Source organism: Tenebrio molitor, chromosome 9 (assembly GCF_963966145.1).
Source record: "Tenebrio molitor chromosome 9, icTenMoli1.1, whole genome shotgun sequence".
Lineage (NCBI taxonomy): Eukaryota > Metazoa > Arthropoda > Insecta > Coleoptera > Tenebrionidae > Tenebrio > Tenebrio molitor.
Genome location: NC_091054.1, coordinates 6,867,324 through 6,885,407, shown reverse-complemented (window position 1 = coordinate 6,885,407; position 18,084 = coordinate 6,867,324). Strand labels below are relative to the sequence as shown.

Genomic DNA, 18,084 nt, shown 5'->3' with positions numbered 1-18,084 from the left:
TGTCATTTAACGATACTGAAAGAGAGGCATCGTTCAATAAATTATTCCATTAATGCTGTTTCTTCAAAATATCAATGTTAATTGTAGTCTTTGACAGTTTCCAACATTTTAGGATATAATGGTATAATGGATGGATGGATGGTATAATTTTTGTAAAAGAAAACTTTCTAGGTTGGAGACTCAAACAATTAATTTGTAGGTATCTGCCTAGCGTTAGTCGCTGACCAACAATTCAGAAAGATAAAAGAAAAACCTTGTTTCTGATTGTGATTACATTGTTCATGGTCGTTGTGCCCCAAGATAACGCCTCACAGAAACAGACAGGCTTCAAAGACGATTCACTACGACACTAGGTTCAAATCAGTGATGAAAATACATACCTTAAGCGCAACTTCAGGTTTGTTGATAACATATTTACCTATAAGTATTTTGTCTGTTTATTTATCTAGATATTTTGAACCATAGTGTAGATAAGCAATTTATTGAAAGCTTTTTAATAAATGGCGTTAGCCCCCATTTTTGTATTAAATTAGTTACCTCAAAGCGAAATCATAACAAACAGATCCGTACCAAAACACCCACTACAACTTTGCAGCCTGTGCCGTTCCATCTGCTGTTAATGAGCCACCAATTTCCTCCGAAAAACAACACATTTTTTTAGCCACTGGCGTTACAAAGACGTCTATTAAAAAAATTACAACATTAGTCGTGATAAATTCGTCCGTATCAAACGTATAATTAAATGCGTATTTGTGTTTTGTGCAATGTAATTAAGTGCTTTGATCCGTTTTAATTTTCATAGTTGGAATTCTGTCCTTAATAACGCGACCTCAATGACGATACAGTTCGGTATTTTGCCGAATTCGAATAATGGGAAACTACCTGGACCGAACCGAATTGATATTAATATTTTAATAAATACCCAAAAACAAAACGGGTTGGTTTCTGATGTTTCGCTTTGTGGAAGAGTTACATTTTTCTAAATGATGATGACGAACGAACGGTAATAAAAATTTTTGTGGCCAAATACGGAGAAGGATCTCTAATAACGTAAAAAATTCTAAAAGAACCCTCAGGTAAATTGAAAAATCTGACAAGGAAAAGGCCAAGTTACCTGTCAAAACACAGTGAGCGTAGATAGGTCTGCACCCATAAAAACCAGTAAAATATGATTTTCAGTGCCAATGTTACAATAACGTATGTTACGAAGGCCAATGAAAAAATAAGTTCTTGAAAAGAAAATAAAAACTGTAAACACTTCATCATTGTAGTGTAACAATATTTTTCTTGATATGTAAGTCATGCTACTTGCATTTAGGTGGAGTCTGCATAGAATTGTATTAGTTTCATTTGCCTGCGCCCTAAGCTAATCGAATTTTAGTAGAAACCTTAAAATGCAAGTTTTTCTAATTAACTTCTTACACAAAGAATATCGAAAATCTTTGTTATTTGTCGTTGGGGTCATCAAGGGTATGTGATAAATAACTAATAAATATTCTTCTTCCTAGAAGATTAAATAGCAAAATCCCGAATTTATGGGCTCTTGAATAATTAAATAAAGAAATAAAATATTTGAATGACGTTAATCCGTTAAATTATTATTTTGTTTTGCATATTTTAAGATGAACTGTCTTTGTGTACCTAACATTTTCCAGGTAGTTGAGACATTGTTGTAGTTAAGCCTCGCTGAGATTTACAAATTAGTCACCGATCTGTATTTCAGATAAATAACTCATTCAAAATGAATCAAACAACGACAAACTGATTCCGAAAAAATAAGTTTAAGAAAACTGAAAAATTACAAGAAAAAACATTTGCATTACTACAGCCATCTAGTGAGACATTCGTCCAACTACTACAAGTGTCGATTCCATCACTCTTGCCCACTTCTGTTTCCACCATCATCTGAGAGATGGCGCATCGATTTTCCTTTCGACATAAATTGCAGCAATTTTAAAACGCAAGTTAGTAAATTACCATTAAAAAACGAAACATTGGCAATCAGGGATTACTGCATCACCAATATTATTTCTTATATTTGCTTTTTAAACGAAAATTTACTGAAACTGATTTTCGTACTCGTGATGGTTCCCACTACCGTCACATTTTTTCTTGGCCAAAAAAAAAACCTATTTGTATAATTATGTAATTGTGTTTCGAATTTGTGGGATGGTTGTTATGTTAAAATTACTGCACTAAACTCAAAGAGATCGAGTCTGAGTTTCCTTCGTTACAAATTATTTTTTGTTCCCGTTCTGAGAAAATCAAGCGACAGGCGTCGAAAATTCTGGAGAAAAATATAACCGCAACAAACGATTCAAACAAATCACTCACCTTTCCCGGTTGAGTTCTGATCAATAAAGACTGATTTTTCACTGACTGAACACAATTTATAAATTATTTCAACAACCTAATCGCTTTTCCACCCAACACTTTGAAATTGAATTGTCACTTGTCATCAAGCGTCACGCGAGTGCTGCGGTCGACTAGACTTTCCTAAATTAGTTTAAACAAATTTAGACGACTCGGATTTGACAATGGAAATTTTTTTTAATCGATTAATCATAAAACTGGGAACAACAAGAACTATTTTCATTACTTCTCAAGTGTCGAACCGCCAGCATCTGAATCCGGTCGTGCTGTCCACCGGAAGATGCGTCTGTTGAAATATTAAATGGAAACTGTTTAAAATGACCAGAATTTAACCGTACTAATGTGCATTACATTTAATGCACAGCCGTATGGACAGTGATTAAACGTTTGATCTTTAAAATTTGACTTTGATATCGGTGAAACTGCTTCCGTTTTTACTTCAAAGAAACAAAGATCGTTTTGTCTGTCAGACAGACTGATTAGTTCTTCGAATTAAAAAGAAATGTAGTAGTTTGGAGACGAAGAAGTGAAATATATTTACATCTAACACTTAACCTACAATTGTGTCAAAGAAGAAAATAGTGTCAGTTGTCAAAATTCGTAGGATCTAGGTCTAGAGAAGCACACAGTGCCTGGACAAATACAATTTATTACCAACACAAAGGAAATAGACTTACAATACAAAAGAATTGAAAACAATCATACAGTTTTAACTTAATCAACAATAAAAAACACTTACTTATGCTAACGTATTCAACCACGAGACCTTCATTTAGTCTCCGCATCGGCTGAGGCTCGCAGCGATGCACCTTTATGACTAAACACCACGTGGAGTCCAGCCACTCCTAACCACCAAGTCAAAAAAACGTTGCTGTTAGACGTGGCCGCCGATCCAGCATGAATTAAATATATTCTATATTTATACAAACACTAACTAAAAGCCGCTCTCGCGCCTCAGCCCAGGCCAACGTTTTTTTTCTTTCCTCTCGATTCACTTTCAACTTACGCCTAAACCTACTATCTAACTAGTTTTTTATTTCTTTATCTTAACACTATCTAAGCTAAAGCCTAAAAACTAAACACTCTAAACTACTCTACAAGCTATCCTTAGCTTAAGTGCGGTCATCCGCGTACTATACAGTGGCCGGAGCTTGGTCCAGCCGAGACTTATAATAGGTAGTCGCTGACTTCATCGTTAATACGGTCTAAAAATAGTTAATATACCACCCTCGAGTGGTACCGGTATACCAAAAATAAACTGAGCCTATCAGTTAACAATGTAAAAATTTCTCGTATTAGTGTAAGTGTTGTCAATACAATATTTGGTTTCAGCTATTCCTCAAATATACTTTACATAGGCATTCAGTGTGAAATTCGGGGGGGCGGGCGTGTGTGGCGGCCCACACAAGTCCAGCGAGGGGGGGGGCAAACCGAAACAGCAGAAAACAGAAACCATATTTAAATCCGTTGGTAAAAGAAAACGTAAGAACAAAACACACGCACACATACACGTAGTGAGGCTTTTGTGGGCCGCCCCTTATAGAAACGTCGATGGTGTCTACCTAGTCCAAATCAAATATTGTATGGTCATCAAGTCGCCGTGTTGTCATAAGCATCTTTTTCTTTAGATTTAATTCTGAACTTCTATATAAGGCATATTTAAGCATTACGGTGTGGATTTTTCTTTAACCCCGAAGGCCGAGCAGATAATCGAAAAATCCCCTATAAATGTTAGCTTAGCTATTACACACAAACGAATTTTGGATGGAGGGCCGTAAAAGACACTCTGCAATAGCAGTGGTTACAATGTGTCTTCGCACTATACCCTGACCTCCAATGAAATCTAAATAAACAACGGAAACGAACTTTACAACTGTCTACAACATAGAAACAACTAGAAGTTAAAAATTTGGTTGTCGGTTTTCATGAAAACACCGAGTTAAAAAAATATATTAAAATATTTCAGTATATCCCTGTCAATGGACAATCTGAAAAGGCACGATTTCAATAACGTGTAGTAAAATCCATTCATAACCTGGCCTTTTACACATCAACCGAAAATTCAACGGAAAGGGAGACCACACTGACGAGAAAACGGAAAAACAAGATTTTAAAAAAACAAACAAAACGATGAAACAACATCGGGGGAGGGGTTTGAAGACCAGGTAGCCTCGTCTCGATTTTCAAAAGGCTATGTCGCAATTGTAAAAAACCGAAACAGTCGAGTTCATGACAAATACACTACGACCCAACCACTCCAATACACGTCCGAAACAAAAAAGAAAAAAAAAAATACGCGTGTTACAGTAACTGAACAAAAAAAAAAACATATTAACGAAATCACAGCTGTCTCAGTCGTAGCATACCTATCATCAAAATAAATAGAGAAAGTCAGTCCATTTAGAAAAGAATCCCGATCATATATATTTTTCTTTTTAAATATATTATAAATATAAATAAATCTAAAAAATAAAAACAAAATTGCACTATATTAAAAAAAAACTGTACAAAGGGAGACTTTTGTAAATGAAGTCGGCAATAAATAATTTTTTTTCAGTAACGTTCAGACACTGGAATGTCAAACAATCAAGATGGTTATCAGAGTCGTAAAATCATATATATTACGGTGCGCCTTCCACTCAACAAAACTACCCCAAAACTTACAAGGACCCTAGCGACTGGTGTTTATGAACCAAAGAAACGGTGGTTTTGACAAGTGAAAAGCTCCAAATCAATTAACATCTATACCTGTATATTAATTTAAAAAAAAATAAATTAAGACATTATTGGAAGTTCAGTTCATATTGTAGATGGTATAGGAAGAATTATTTGATTTCAATGAGCAGTATTTATCGCATCTGCGTTGCGCACACAACTACCTATGTAGATCTTCATCAAAAAATAAAATTGCTAAATTTACCTAACCTATGCCGTTTTGGCTTGGGAAGATCAAATACGGTTTCATCATTTCACTGCTGTATTTTTAAGCTATCTACCGTCAGACCTTTTTCACATTATTTTTTTTAAACGATGTTTCGTGTTCTTCATCAATTATCTACTTATCTAAATTTCTACAAAGTTTTTTTTTTAAATGTGTTGGTATGCTCTATCCATGTAAGAAAAAAATCCGCTCCGTCTCAACATATGTACACACATTTTTTTCTTTTTATACTAAGCGAAAAACATTAACAGAAAATAATCAATTTTCTTACACAGATAACCAGTTATTTTCATATTTTCAATACAATGTTTGAAACTAGGAACATACTGTATCAAAAATACCTACTTTACACATATTTTCAGTCATTTTTATCTTGTAACAATGGGTTACGCAAATCAACCAACCGAAAAACCGAGAACAGCAGCAAAACAATATAAATGATGTAACTATAATAAAACAAAGTCCACACAGTCAAATCTGCAGATCGTGCCCTCACTTAAACTTTATAAATAGCTATCCTACTATCAAGAACGAAGAAACTACTAAAGAAAACCACTTTCGGTGCTGCACCTACTCGAAGAAAAAATAAAATTAAAAACTACTTCGTCCGGTACAATCCGCACAGTCAACTTTGCGACAAGATATAATATTGTAAATCTATGTTTTTGAAAAAAGAAACTCTTTTTTTCATTTTTTTCCTTCTCTCTAAATCTGTAACTTATTTAGGAGCTGCAGGCGGATACGCCGCCTGATATGGATCCTCGGGACTAGCCGCGTTGGATGTGTGTTCCGAATCACCCATTGCAACGGTATGGATGACGTGTGACGGATAATACGGGTACGGCTGGGAGATGTACGACCCGGTGCCTAATTGCATGGCCTGCATTTGAGCAGTTAACTGTAAATAAACCATTTCCTTAAATTCACTCGACTATAGGAACACAGTTGAGCATAACTCAACAACGGCTTACCTGAGGTATCATGTTGGTGTACTGCACGGTGGCCTCCGGTGACGGCAGCATCATGGGGATCCCCCTGGGGCCCTGGCCGTCGCTCTTGTACGGTCCCATGTGGCCCGTCAGGTTGTAGCTGTCGTCCACGGAGGGCATCGGCGCCGGCATTACGTATTGGGGGACCCATTGGGCGCTGGGGGCGTAGCCGGCGTACTGCGCACACACAACATTCTAATTATTTCGAAAGATCACTCCCCAAGAAAAAAATATCAAATGTAATTATCAACAACATTCTTAATCCAACTCGGCGCAATGACTGACTAATTAATTATTATTAAATTGTTTTAAAGTAGACCAGATCTGTCATGTGTCAATGTTATTCAGTCTAACCTAACCTGCAAAAGCTATTACACCAATCTTTCTGAAGCAGATTTTTTGATACTTCACGATCTCCAGATAAAAAAGAATCATTAATATTGTCACTCCAAGTAATTGTTACGATCCAATTCAGTTGATAGTTGGGACAGGGTTATTAAAAGTGACGCCTCTTTCTGGACTTGTAAATTTGACATTTGACAGCTAGCGCCTGTCATTTTTCGTTATTTTTCATTTTTCAAAATGTAAATAATGATGATGTTCTGAGTTGCTCAAGCCAGCAAATGCTTACATTGTGCAAAAAATTTGTCATTCTTTGTGACATTTTTTCAAGGTATAACCGAAGACTTGTCATATTTTTAACTTCATTTCCTTAATCACACGGTACTAATTGTTAACCATCAGATATGTGGAATGTATTTTTTTTTATCTGAACTGTGGTGGATGTAAATTTTTGGGACAATAAAAATATTATCAAGACTACACTGAAGACATTCTTTTGATTTCCTACTTTCTGTATTATAAATAAAATATTCTTTAAAAAAACAATAAAAAGAAAAATCTCATGACAACTGGTTGTGCTGGAGAATGACATTTTAAACTAAGACGATTGTTATTGATTCCGTGGAAACTGGTTATAAGATCGGGAAGCAATTTTGCTGAGTGATACAAGCAGGAATGTTGCCCAAGGGAGGACATCCATCCGCGTCGACATATTTCGTAGTAGGAAATGCGCACGTACAAAATTCATTTTTCTCAAATGTACAAATAACAGTACCAAAATCGAAAAAAATGATGAAACTGCGGCACAAACGTATTTGACGATTAAGTAATCTTCCAAAGTAAAGTATAACGGACGGGAAAGTGATTAAATAAACGTTGATCATCAATTTGTGTAATTTCAATATTTGTGTGCGAAATAAATTCTAGGTTAAGTGAACGCACTCTCAAATACTATTATGTACTTGAAAAGTACATAAAAGATAACATGTTACTTTATAGCTGTGCACATATCTAGTAAAAGAAAAGGAAATACGGAGTCCTTTTGAACTAGTTTCAGTGAAACCTGACTTAAATAAATTCCGAAAAATTTGTCTGGAACTTTAACATGTTGCAAATCCAGTGAACTCCAAAGTAGACATCGGTTGTTATCCTTAAACACATAAAAATATAAATATTTACGTTTGTCTAGACGTTATTAGAGGTGTTGCCCTGATGATTTATTTATTAGTACTTTGTAAAATGTGTTTGACGAAAATTAAAGCCTGGAGTTCAAAATCTCTTAATTAATTAATCGAATTCACAAGCTAATCCCCTGTATAAACAGGTCTTTAAAACTTCCAAAAAAACATTGTCAGACTTCCTTGCGGTATTTGTACAGTGCTTGCGTCAACATCACAAAAACACTCTAGCGAAATCTTATCACCGTCGCATCTCTACGTCTGTTACACACCCTCCCCCACTGTTTTTTATTGTAGAAAACCTAATTAGTTTTTCCAATACAATTTTGATATAAAATTTGCATTTAAATTGGAAAATTTAGAAGTAGGCGGAAACGAGACGTCAAAACTTAATTTCACAATTAACATACAACGAAAAAAATACGCCAACCCCAGAAAAAGGGAAATAGAGTCGCGTCGCTTTCCCCCGGACACTACAATGATCGCGAGGAATTTTCGGGGGAAACATTTTTCCTCATGAGAAACGTGGGTCTTATCAGTTTGTGGTAGCTAATTATGGTAGTTACGTGATTAGTCTTGCAAATACTGCCACATCAGATAAGATACGTTTGCTTGGTGTGCTTTCAAAGGTTGCTCACTGACTCAATTAATTATTCCCATTAAACGAAATAATGTTTACGGTCGAGGCCGTGAGCTATGAAATGCGACTTCTAAGATTTGGATTTGGAATGGAGCTGCTTTCGCGTCTTTACTCCTACTCGTTAATTACCTGTCCGTAAGGTGCCCTGAAGTTGGATATAGCTGCCGGTATCATGTGCTGTGCCGCTACTCCATTCTGCGTGAGCGAGTTGGGGTCGTATCCGGCGACCGCCATGCCCTCTGTACCGTCCCGCCACATCTTGGCGTTGTCGTTGTTTTTATACATGTTTTTCTTTTTGTTTCCGCCGTCGGCGAACTTGACCAGGAGGGCTTCCTTGCACCCTGGCAGCGTGTGCCCGTTGAACATCGTGATGATGTGTTCGCACTTGTCTTTGTTTTCCATCCTCGCGAATCCGACACCTTTCGAGATGCCCATCGAGTCGCGGAGGATCCGTGTCGATATCACCTGACCGTATTTCGACAGGAGATTGTCCAGGTCCGACTCTTTAAAGTGAGGGGGTAGGTTCGCTATGTACAAGTTGGTTGGGTCCTGTTCCTGTTGCTGTCGACAAAAAAAATGAGGCGGTTAGGACGGCCGCGAGGCGGACTGGGGGGGCGACACACGTATGCAGCAAATTAAAGTGTGATAACGACGCCGGACGCAATAAGAAGCTGTCGCGCGCCTTCACACAAACAAAAACAAGGAGTCCGTCATTAATTTACTGCAACTTATTCATTCTGTGGGTTACTCCATGCCAGCTCAACCGCGCGTCAAAATCTGATGAATCGACTTTTGACAACATCTAGACGTGATGCGAATTGTGATTTGAGAAAAATTTGTCATTTTCGAGTTTTTGGGTCACTGTTCTGGCACATTTCCATTTTGGGATGTTTAAATTTAAACTGAAAGCGATGACGTTGACAGTTTTAGATGGCGCTGCAACAGTTGGTAACTAGGTTAAAATTTTTACCGACCGTCAAAGTGTCAAAATTTTGACGTTTTGACAGATCGTTTTCGTCTGTCAAAAATTCGCCCCCTGGTCGAATTGGCATGGACCCACCAGTTCTGGGCTAGTTTCACAAGACTCTCCCGTGAAACTGGCTCCTCGCCATTAAGATTTGTTAGTCAGGAGATAAGTGCCACAATCCACAATTAGATGTTTCAACTGTACAATAATGCAATAGGTATGTTGTTATATTTTACAACATGCAACCAATTTTTAAATGTTTTATTAACAAACCGAGTCTGTTTCATGGATGACATAATAATGAAGCATAGCACAGGCTCGCGATTGGTCAGAGTCCATGAAACAAATCTACTGTCTCTAATAAAATGCATAATTTACAGTGCCCATTTTACATACTATTCTCTTCGATATTATGGATACTGTGATACTGCAGGCAATTATTCAAGTACTATTCGTCAAATTTATCGGGAAACTTAATCTCGAAGGGCGGGGCATCAAAGTAACCTAAAAACTTCATGCATCTATGCATAGCACATGACAAGTTCTAAACTACCAGTAAATTAAATAAAAAATACATAAAATAATTACAAAAAAAAAAATAAAAAAAAATAATAAAGAGAACTAAAATCAAGTCTAGTGGCTTTCTCTCCTTTATGAAACAGCTTCGCCATTCCTCGACACTAGAGTTGAGTTTTGTTATTGATTTACTACTCTGTCACAGTTTCAAAATAAGAAACAATCAATTCTGATGGACTGTGGTCACGAGATTTGTGAGTGTGTGTGAAAAAATAATACACTTCGCCTTGTCTTTGAAGGTTTTCGTCGCACACAATTGTTCGAGCGGCTTACGTCAACAGCCAGCGAACATATCAAAAAAACAAAACAAAAAAAGAAAAGTCCAAACGAGGCCGACGCTTGACGGGCACAAATCTATCAGAAAGATGAAAGCGAACGAGCGTTCCGTACTTTTGTCGTTACGTAATTGTCGGCTCGTGTTACACGGCGTACTAGAGAGCCTAGAATAGACCTGCAGGACGCACATCTTTCTGAATGAAATGTCACAACATGACCTCGCGCGGCCATTTGAGGGTGGAGAATGTTTTTCCGATAAAACGAAGCGTTCGCCCACTCCGACAGACGACACGAGAATATGCTCGTGGGGGGTCAAACGCTCAAACGACAAAATGGGGCCCAACATGTACAAAGTCGTGTCCATTCGTTAGTCTTTGTAGTCGCCCCCAGTTTTTAATTATACGATTCAATTAATCACGCAGAAGTGCAACCGACTTCCGAGCGTAAAAAACATCTCCTTTGTGGGAGATCGCTTCAGATTAAATTATGATTCCAACCGGCTTCGCGGCGATACACACAAAAGGCAAGAGAAATATTTTGTGTTTTCCCAACATAAATGAATTACGAAAGGACTGCAAAGGACTTCCGGTACGTTGTCGATAACTAACTGCCGAACTGTGGTCAGACGTGTTATTCTGGAATTTGAGAGATTTCCTGTTTTGAAACGATCAATCGAAAAGCATTTGATGGATTCTCCAACCTCAAAGACCTTCATCGTGACAGGTCGAAGGCGCCAACGCTTGTTAAAAACAAAACGTGTGAGTACTTCTCTTGATTAGGTATTAAGAATAAAATCGAAGACTGTAAAAACCGGTCCGGCGTAAACACCGTGACAGAGCTTGTAGGTAAAGCTAGGTATTACTTGCATGCAAACGTACAGTGGCTTGTCTACGCTGATGATACCATATACCCACTTTCGCCATTTGAGCCTGAATGTTATTAGCAGTAAGAGCCTTGACTGCACCCTCTGCCGCCGACGGACTCTCAAAATCAACAAATCCATAACCTGTCAACAGAAAGACCAGTCACGTGATTGGAATCGTCTTCGCCACCTCCTCTCACCTTTACATTTGTTTGTTGTCTTGTCCAGTATGGCTTTGGTGGAGATGATAGTACCGAACCTTGAAAAAAGTCAACAATTGAGAGCGCCCCTCGTCGGGTACTAAGTCGGTCTACTTACTGCTGGCACATGTTGACCAGGTCCTTGTCCGTGGTGCCGGGATTCAGTCCCCTTATGTACAGGTTTGTTTTGGACAGTTGCTCCGAACCGGAAGAGTTGTTTGGCGATGAGTTCGTGTTATTCGGCATACTGTTACTAAGTGAGTTTGATACAGTGCCGCTTTGACTGCCGGTGTGGCTGCTCGAGCTACTTGTGTTCGATGGCGACGTGGCCGTTGGCACTCTTTGATTTCCGTACTGCAAACCCCAGACTTGTTAGAAAGACCAGACCGGCGACGGTGCGAATGTCGAGACACGAACCTTCTACGAGGTATGTAAATCCCAAGTGGAATATTATATACAGATAAGATATGCAACGATAAAAACACTATCACCATGAAATTGTTACATCCATATCGGGTAATTCAAAGGAAAACGCTGTTATGACACCGAACGATTGATTTATTGTCGTGCGGAAAATTATTCATTTCCCCAAAGCTCGCCCGGCGCATCCGCCATTACAACCAACAGCTCTGCCAATTCTAATCTCGAGCTGCTGGACGGGAAAACGTCGACGACGAAGCAACACTACCTTCCTCGATCGTCTCTTTCAACGCCTCATCTATTGAATTTACTGGTGTATTGTTTTAGCGTGTCCAAATTTTGCTCGAATTAGAATTCGATAAACAATAAAACGAACAACCAAAAGCAAAGATTAGATTTTTTTCATTAGGGAAATGTCAAACGAAGCGCTATTGCAGCCTTTGTTCGCTGTATTACAGCTGCCCTTTAACAGTACGTTTACCTAACCTAGTTACAGTAGATAAACCAGCTTAATCATCTATTTTCTGTCAAAAAGTGTTGGCAAACATATCTGGTGGCGATTTTTCGCCGCTCCCCCTTAGCCATTTTGCAAACCTTCCCCGTTTTGTTCCATCTGGCCAACTCACCGAGTTCGAGGAGTTGTAAGTCGTAGTGGTCGTCGAGCTGGGTGTGTAGGAGGCCTGCTGCTGCTGCTGTTGTTGCTGCTGCTGCTGGGCGACGGCCGATGCCGCCGCCGCCGTCGAGGCTGCGGACGCCGCCTGAGTGGCGGGATAACGCTGATAATATGTGCTTCCCGTTGTTGGATGGCCGTGCTGGTGGCCGCCGCCGACGCCGCCCCACTGGCGGTAGGCCCCCGTCGTTTGGTGCTGGGTGGCCATGGGCGCACCGCCGCCACCACCGCCCTTCACGCCGCCGAACGACGCAGTCCTCGACCCGCCGCCGCCTCCGTTACTATTCTGAAACAACCAATGAACGACGATGAGGATGTGTCCGGAATGATGGGGAAAAATTCAAATATCTGCGTCCGGGGCGAAGGTCGCCGCCGGACGGACGCGCGATTATGTCGGGAATTTCGTGCTAACACCGGCGAAGAGGATGAATCACGGTGCACGTGCGTTTCCACGTTAATCGGAACGATTTGTGAGTCGATAACGTCGCAAGTATTTGTTCGACGAAAGCGAGGAAATGCCAGGAGGTCGTGGATCGGGAGAATCGGACGGGTTATTATTTTTACCGGTGGATAACGCGCGACACACCTATTTTTAGGTCAGAAAAGTATAATTTGTTTACGTTGAGATGATGTACTCGAAAGAAATACGTTTTGCTTGAGACCTCGCCGGTTTATACAAAGCCCCGACGCACTTCTAAACAAACAAAGAAAATGGTTTGGCGATGAATTGACACACACAGCAACCAACACACTGGTCTTTGTTACAGTTTACGCCGTGATCACTGAAAAATGACTCCCGCGGACGAATTAATTTACAAAAAAAATGAAGCTTCACACTGCACCAGCATAAATTAGCTTCATACTACGTATTTGCACGTTGAATTTTTTTTAAAAAACATGTATAGTCCAATTTTTACCCTTTTGAGGTGACGTCACGATTTCCTTCCTCGCTTTCTCTTTATTGAAACGACAGAAACAGAAAAAAACAAAAAAAAAGGCACGTTTATTTATTGATGGTCACTTTAAGGTTATTTTATGCTCCTGTCAATTTGACAATTTTTAATTTCTTTCACTTATTACATTGATTACCAACATAACCTTTCGAAGCAATTGTCAACAAATTTGACACATTTATAGTTATTTATGATCAATTCAAATTTGTTTCTGATTCTAGCTCAAACATACGTAAAGTTACTAGATAATGACGTCATCGCAAAAGGGTAAAAATTGGACTATACAGTTGGTTGCAAAAAAAACCGGGAACTATCAGAATAAAATTGACAAATTTTTACAATTTTTCCATGGTATGAACCCTTCTTACGAGAGATAGGTTTTAAAAATTATTTCATAGGTATTGTCAAGTATACAATTAATTGACAAATGGACAAAACCAAATTTACATTAGGGAAATTTTCGTTTCCCGTTTTTTTTTTTTGCAACCAACTGTATTCGTGGAAGCCCTAATCTTAGTCATCGAGGAAATGATTAATATTTATTTAAAAAAAAGAGAGATAATAAGAGTTCGGTACTTCACCCAAATTTCGAAATCACGCGTTGACGTATGTCACATGTACCGTTTAAATCTTGGCATTAAGATACCTAATAAATTATTATTATTATTCGAGTTATGTACTATGTTTTATTTTTGCGATAATTTCGAAGTTAACAACACTTTTATGAATGTCGAACAATACGAAAACTGGGATTACAACCTGTCAATATGTGACGTCCGTAGAATGATTGCAAAAATAATCACTTGTGCAAGTAATTGATGATAAAAATACGTTTTTTGTTCGACATTGTCAGAATTTGGGAATTTTCTCGTATGCGAACGGATTTTGATAAATGTGACAACTTGTTAAAACGAAATGTCAAGTTAATTTCATTACGGGGGTCGTCGAACAAAAAAACCTTGTATTCAACTCGTTCTTGTGTAAATTGGACTTTTTTTTGGCACTCGTGGCTCGTTTTACTCGCGTTTTAATCTGGCCCACTCATACCAAAAATGCCCAATTTACACAGGAACTCGTTAAATAAATAACTATTTCAGAGAAAAAAATTACTATTACGTGACGGTAGATTGTAGCAATTCCTTTTTGGAAAAATAATTTGCAAATGAAGCTGCACCTAAAACTGTTGGTTTAAAATTAGAGGAATTTGCAAGTGTGGTTCACGGACCAACCGCAAGTCTGTCAGAGGGTTGGTCAGTTATTATTTATTAGTTGACAACTATTGTTATTGTCACTAATATAAATAATTTTGAAATTGAATTGTAAATGACCTTTCAACTCAAAACACCTTATCGCATCGAAGATAACAAGGTTTCATAAACAAAGCGCTTTATTTACCCATGCCAAACACGCACTTCACAAATACCACAAAACTTGAGAGAAAACTAGAAAAATATATTACCTCCATGTATATTTCAACCAAAGACTCCATCACAGACGAATAAATCACAAGAACCACCACCAAGTCGCATCACAATAACAAAAAAAATGTATATAAAGTTCACAAGACGATATCACGACATCCGTGTATTGAGTTTTCCCACGACGTGCGCATGTAGCAACTCGAACAACTATAGTAACAAATGAGCGATACAACAAAGAAAATCCAATAATCCACCCCGCAACGTGTGTCACCACCGATCCTATGACTTAACCTACCGGAGCCGCAGGTTAGACACCTTCCGAACGCACAGACGTCACTGACAACCGACGCATCGTGATAAGATTGTGATGCGGTGGGTGGTGGGGACGCTCACAGAGATGAATCACCGATTATTAACAAAACTCCCAGCTGATAAAACGACCTTGAAGGACGTGCCACAAACTTTAGGTATTTTCGCCAACACAATCGTACTCGAATCGGGCCGACTTGCCGCCAAACTGGGTCTAGGTTGACGGCGTTCCTGGTGATGGGACCGACGTTCCACTTACATGTCAATTGGCGGAGATAAGAAGCGGACGGTCGCGTCGAGGAAGCGGATGCCAATCGAACTTTTTCCAGCGATAACCTGAAATACTCTCGACCACGCCGAAACCGAAAACCGTCGTCTGGGTCGCGAGATCACCGCGAAGGGTTGGTGTGTTTGGTGTCGAGGAGGTTTTGCACCGACTGCCGGCTCGAGGAAGTCGTTGGCTTTATCGCAATGGCGATAAAGTCGAAATGCCGAGATAGTGATCAGAAATAGAACAGTTCCGAGAATGGAGCCTTGCAAATAAGTGAATCACTACGAGGAGGATGTGTACGTGCACCACAGACCATGTACTAATTACAACTCTCCGGAACTGGTACAAAAATCGTGGAAAGTTGTTTCTGCAAGCCATCTTCTAGATGGTCTCATTGGTCAGTCTTTGCCGTCCTTCGGATCGTCCATAAACAACTGACTACTCTCAATACTGCGAGGAATGTGTTGTTGACACCAGAATCTTCTTTGGTATAAAAACGAAATTGGTAATTGGCTGAAGTTCGTTTAAGAGTTGAGGCCCAGGTGGTGGTACAAACACTTTTCCGTCAGAAGTGCGATATAATCTGCAGCTGTGCACTTTCTGCGGAAAGACAGATGCGATCTGTCAGCCCTGTCGTGTTAATTGGGTGGTACTCTCGATCCAGGAAATTCTTGAGCTGTTTGAAGCGTGCGAAATGAGAGCAAGTCCGGCGCGTTCAATTAATCTGTTGCGCACTTTTCGTTTTTGCAATTAAATCGACCAGCGCAACATCTGTCCGACAGCCATTCTTCTCGTCTTCGGCACCGTCCGCTCGTCCGAATTCCGTTCTTCCGGAGAGGGTGGAGTACGGCAAGGTGAAGTGCACCATGTTAATGTGTCAATGGTAAAGTGAGGCCGGTGGTCACGTGAGCCGGTAGAAAGCCTCTCTCCGCGGCCCCGTTCGCGCATCCGGGAGCAGCAAACTCTCGGACATGCAAGTCGTGATTGCAACGGACCCTTCCTTCCATCGGGGAGGAAGAAAGACGAAGCGGTCCCGTGCTTCTCTGTCGATTCGCAAAATGGTAATTGTCCGAGTCCCATCAAGAGGAGCGCATTCCTACGGCGGCTGTGCCGTGAAGGAATGCACTTCAATGCCGCGGCCACGTCCGAAGAATCGCACAGCGAGCGAATCTAGGTTAGTAGAGGTCACTACTCCAACAGCCCCGTCACACGCCGTCGAAGATCTACTACTAGGATGAAAGGCATCTCATTGATGCCAGATGGGAACGGACCATCGGGAACAGGTGCCAAAAGGAAGAACCGTATGGTGTCGTTCGTTCTTCGCCTTCTGTCGCCGCTCCTTCTGCGAGCGACTTCGTTTTCTAGTGTCCGAGGTAGCGGACAGCGCCTACTTCGGGTCCGTCGACCCCCTCAAGGTCACCGCACGTCTGCCTCGCCATGCGAAACATTCAAATCGAAGCCAATTCAGTTCCTCTTTCCATCTAATTCGATCTTGATCTACTTTCATTCCTGAAGATCTCGCCGAAGATACAATAACGACACCAGGAAAAAATCATCGATCGTGGTACCGTTCCGTGGAGAAATTCGCGATTGTTCGCAGGTTCCCACACTTGGTGGTGCCTCTTCCTGCCAAGCGGTACCAAATGGGCACCGAGTCCACGCGCGACGCCCATCGCATTTCAATAGGGTCCAATAGTACCTCGATAAGATCAATTCGTGACGAAATCCGCATTCTAGAGCGCCTTTTTTCCCTCCTCCTGACCAACTGCAATTGACCCCGTTAGCGTTAAAAATTGAACGAGCGCCAACCGCATTTATTAATGCAAGAACACAATGTATTCTGGTCGAAACGCAAAAAATTTTCCAACGGCTTAACCTAACCCAACGCGCGGCATTCTCGTGTGCCTTCAGAGACCGATCCTTATCGTGTTTGTAAAAATTGTTTACCGAACGGTGATAAAGGTATTTTGACTCGTCGAGATAATGGGAGTTGTCAATCAGAAAAAAGCCTTTCTGACCTCCCAGGAGTCGATTTAATTCGATTTTTTTTTGCTTCGTAACTCCACAGTCGACACGCACACGCAGATAAAACATCACTGAGTAAATAAGTTTAATGGAAGTCATCGACCGAATAATATTAAAAAAAAAAAACGAAGAAAGATAAATCTATAAATATACTGTCGGAGAGCGACCCGTGTCGGCGGGCAGGTACACGAGGAAAAATAGTACGACCATTGGTGGTACCTCACCTAGTCCTTGGATGGTGCGTCACTAGGTAATTATCCGAACGAGAGAAGAACATATCACAAAAGAAGTACCGAACTGAGGCGAGTCGTGATCGAGTGGGCCGCGACAAAACAAAACACTGGCACATAAACATATGACACACATGCACGGATCACATGATTAACTCGAAGGTTGGTGAGCCACTGAACGCCGCCGCTCGACTGGATTATCTATGTATCTTCTAGGCGAGCCGGTGCAGCGCAGGTTCACCGGCGGTCAGGAGACGACCACGAGGACCCCTCTCGAATTTCGCCAGAAGAGAGTCTTTTGTCCAAAACGCGCCCAAAAATAGATCGTGACGGATTCCAGAAGCGAAACCTCCAGGATCTTCCGACTGAAGAAACTAACCTTTCCAAACATGTGTGTCACTTTACTGTAATTTAGCATTCCGGACATTCTACTTGTTGGAC

At 40.2% G+C, this 18,084-nt stretch overlaps 1 protein-coding gene across 12 annotated transcripts in view; it reads right to left on the bottom strand.

Moving 5' to 3' along the window:
• Nucleotides 1–3,002: 3,002 nt before the first annotated feature.
• Nucleotides 3,003–18,084, bottom strand: part of shep (alan shepard) — a 49,874-nt gene continuing 34,792 nt past the window's right edge. For 7 of the 12 annotated variants that reach the window (XM_069058793.1, XM_069058794.1, XM_069058789.1 and 4 more), the window contains 7 exons: nucleotides 12,391–12,720; nucleotides 11,463–11,698; nucleotides 11,345–11,403; nucleotides 11,161–11,288; nucleotides 8,593–9,024; nucleotides 6,286–6,480; nucleotides 3,003–6,230 (listed from right to left, as the gene is read on the bottom strand). In XM_069058793.1, the coding sequence (XP_068914894.1) occupies nucleotides 6,033–6,230; nucleotides 6,286–6,480; nucleotides 8,593–9,024; nucleotides 11,161–11,288; nucleotides 11,345–11,403; nucleotides 11,463–11,698; nucleotides 12,391–12,642 (1,500 nt within the window). In that variant the 5' untranslated portion in view covers nucleotides 12,643–12,720 and the 3' untranslated portion in view covers nucleotides 3,003–6,032. Of the gene's footprint in view, nucleotides 6,231–6,285; nucleotides 6,481–8,592; nucleotides 9,025–11,160; nucleotides 11,289–11,344; nucleotides 11,404–11,462; nucleotides 11,699–12,390; nucleotides 12,721–14,846; nucleotides 15,096–15,376; nucleotides 15,559–17,637; nucleotides 17,829–18,084 lie in introns of those variants that run through there. The other 5 variants (XM_069058795.1, XM_069058796.1, XM_069058791.1 and 2 more) reach the window with 5 other exon arrangements.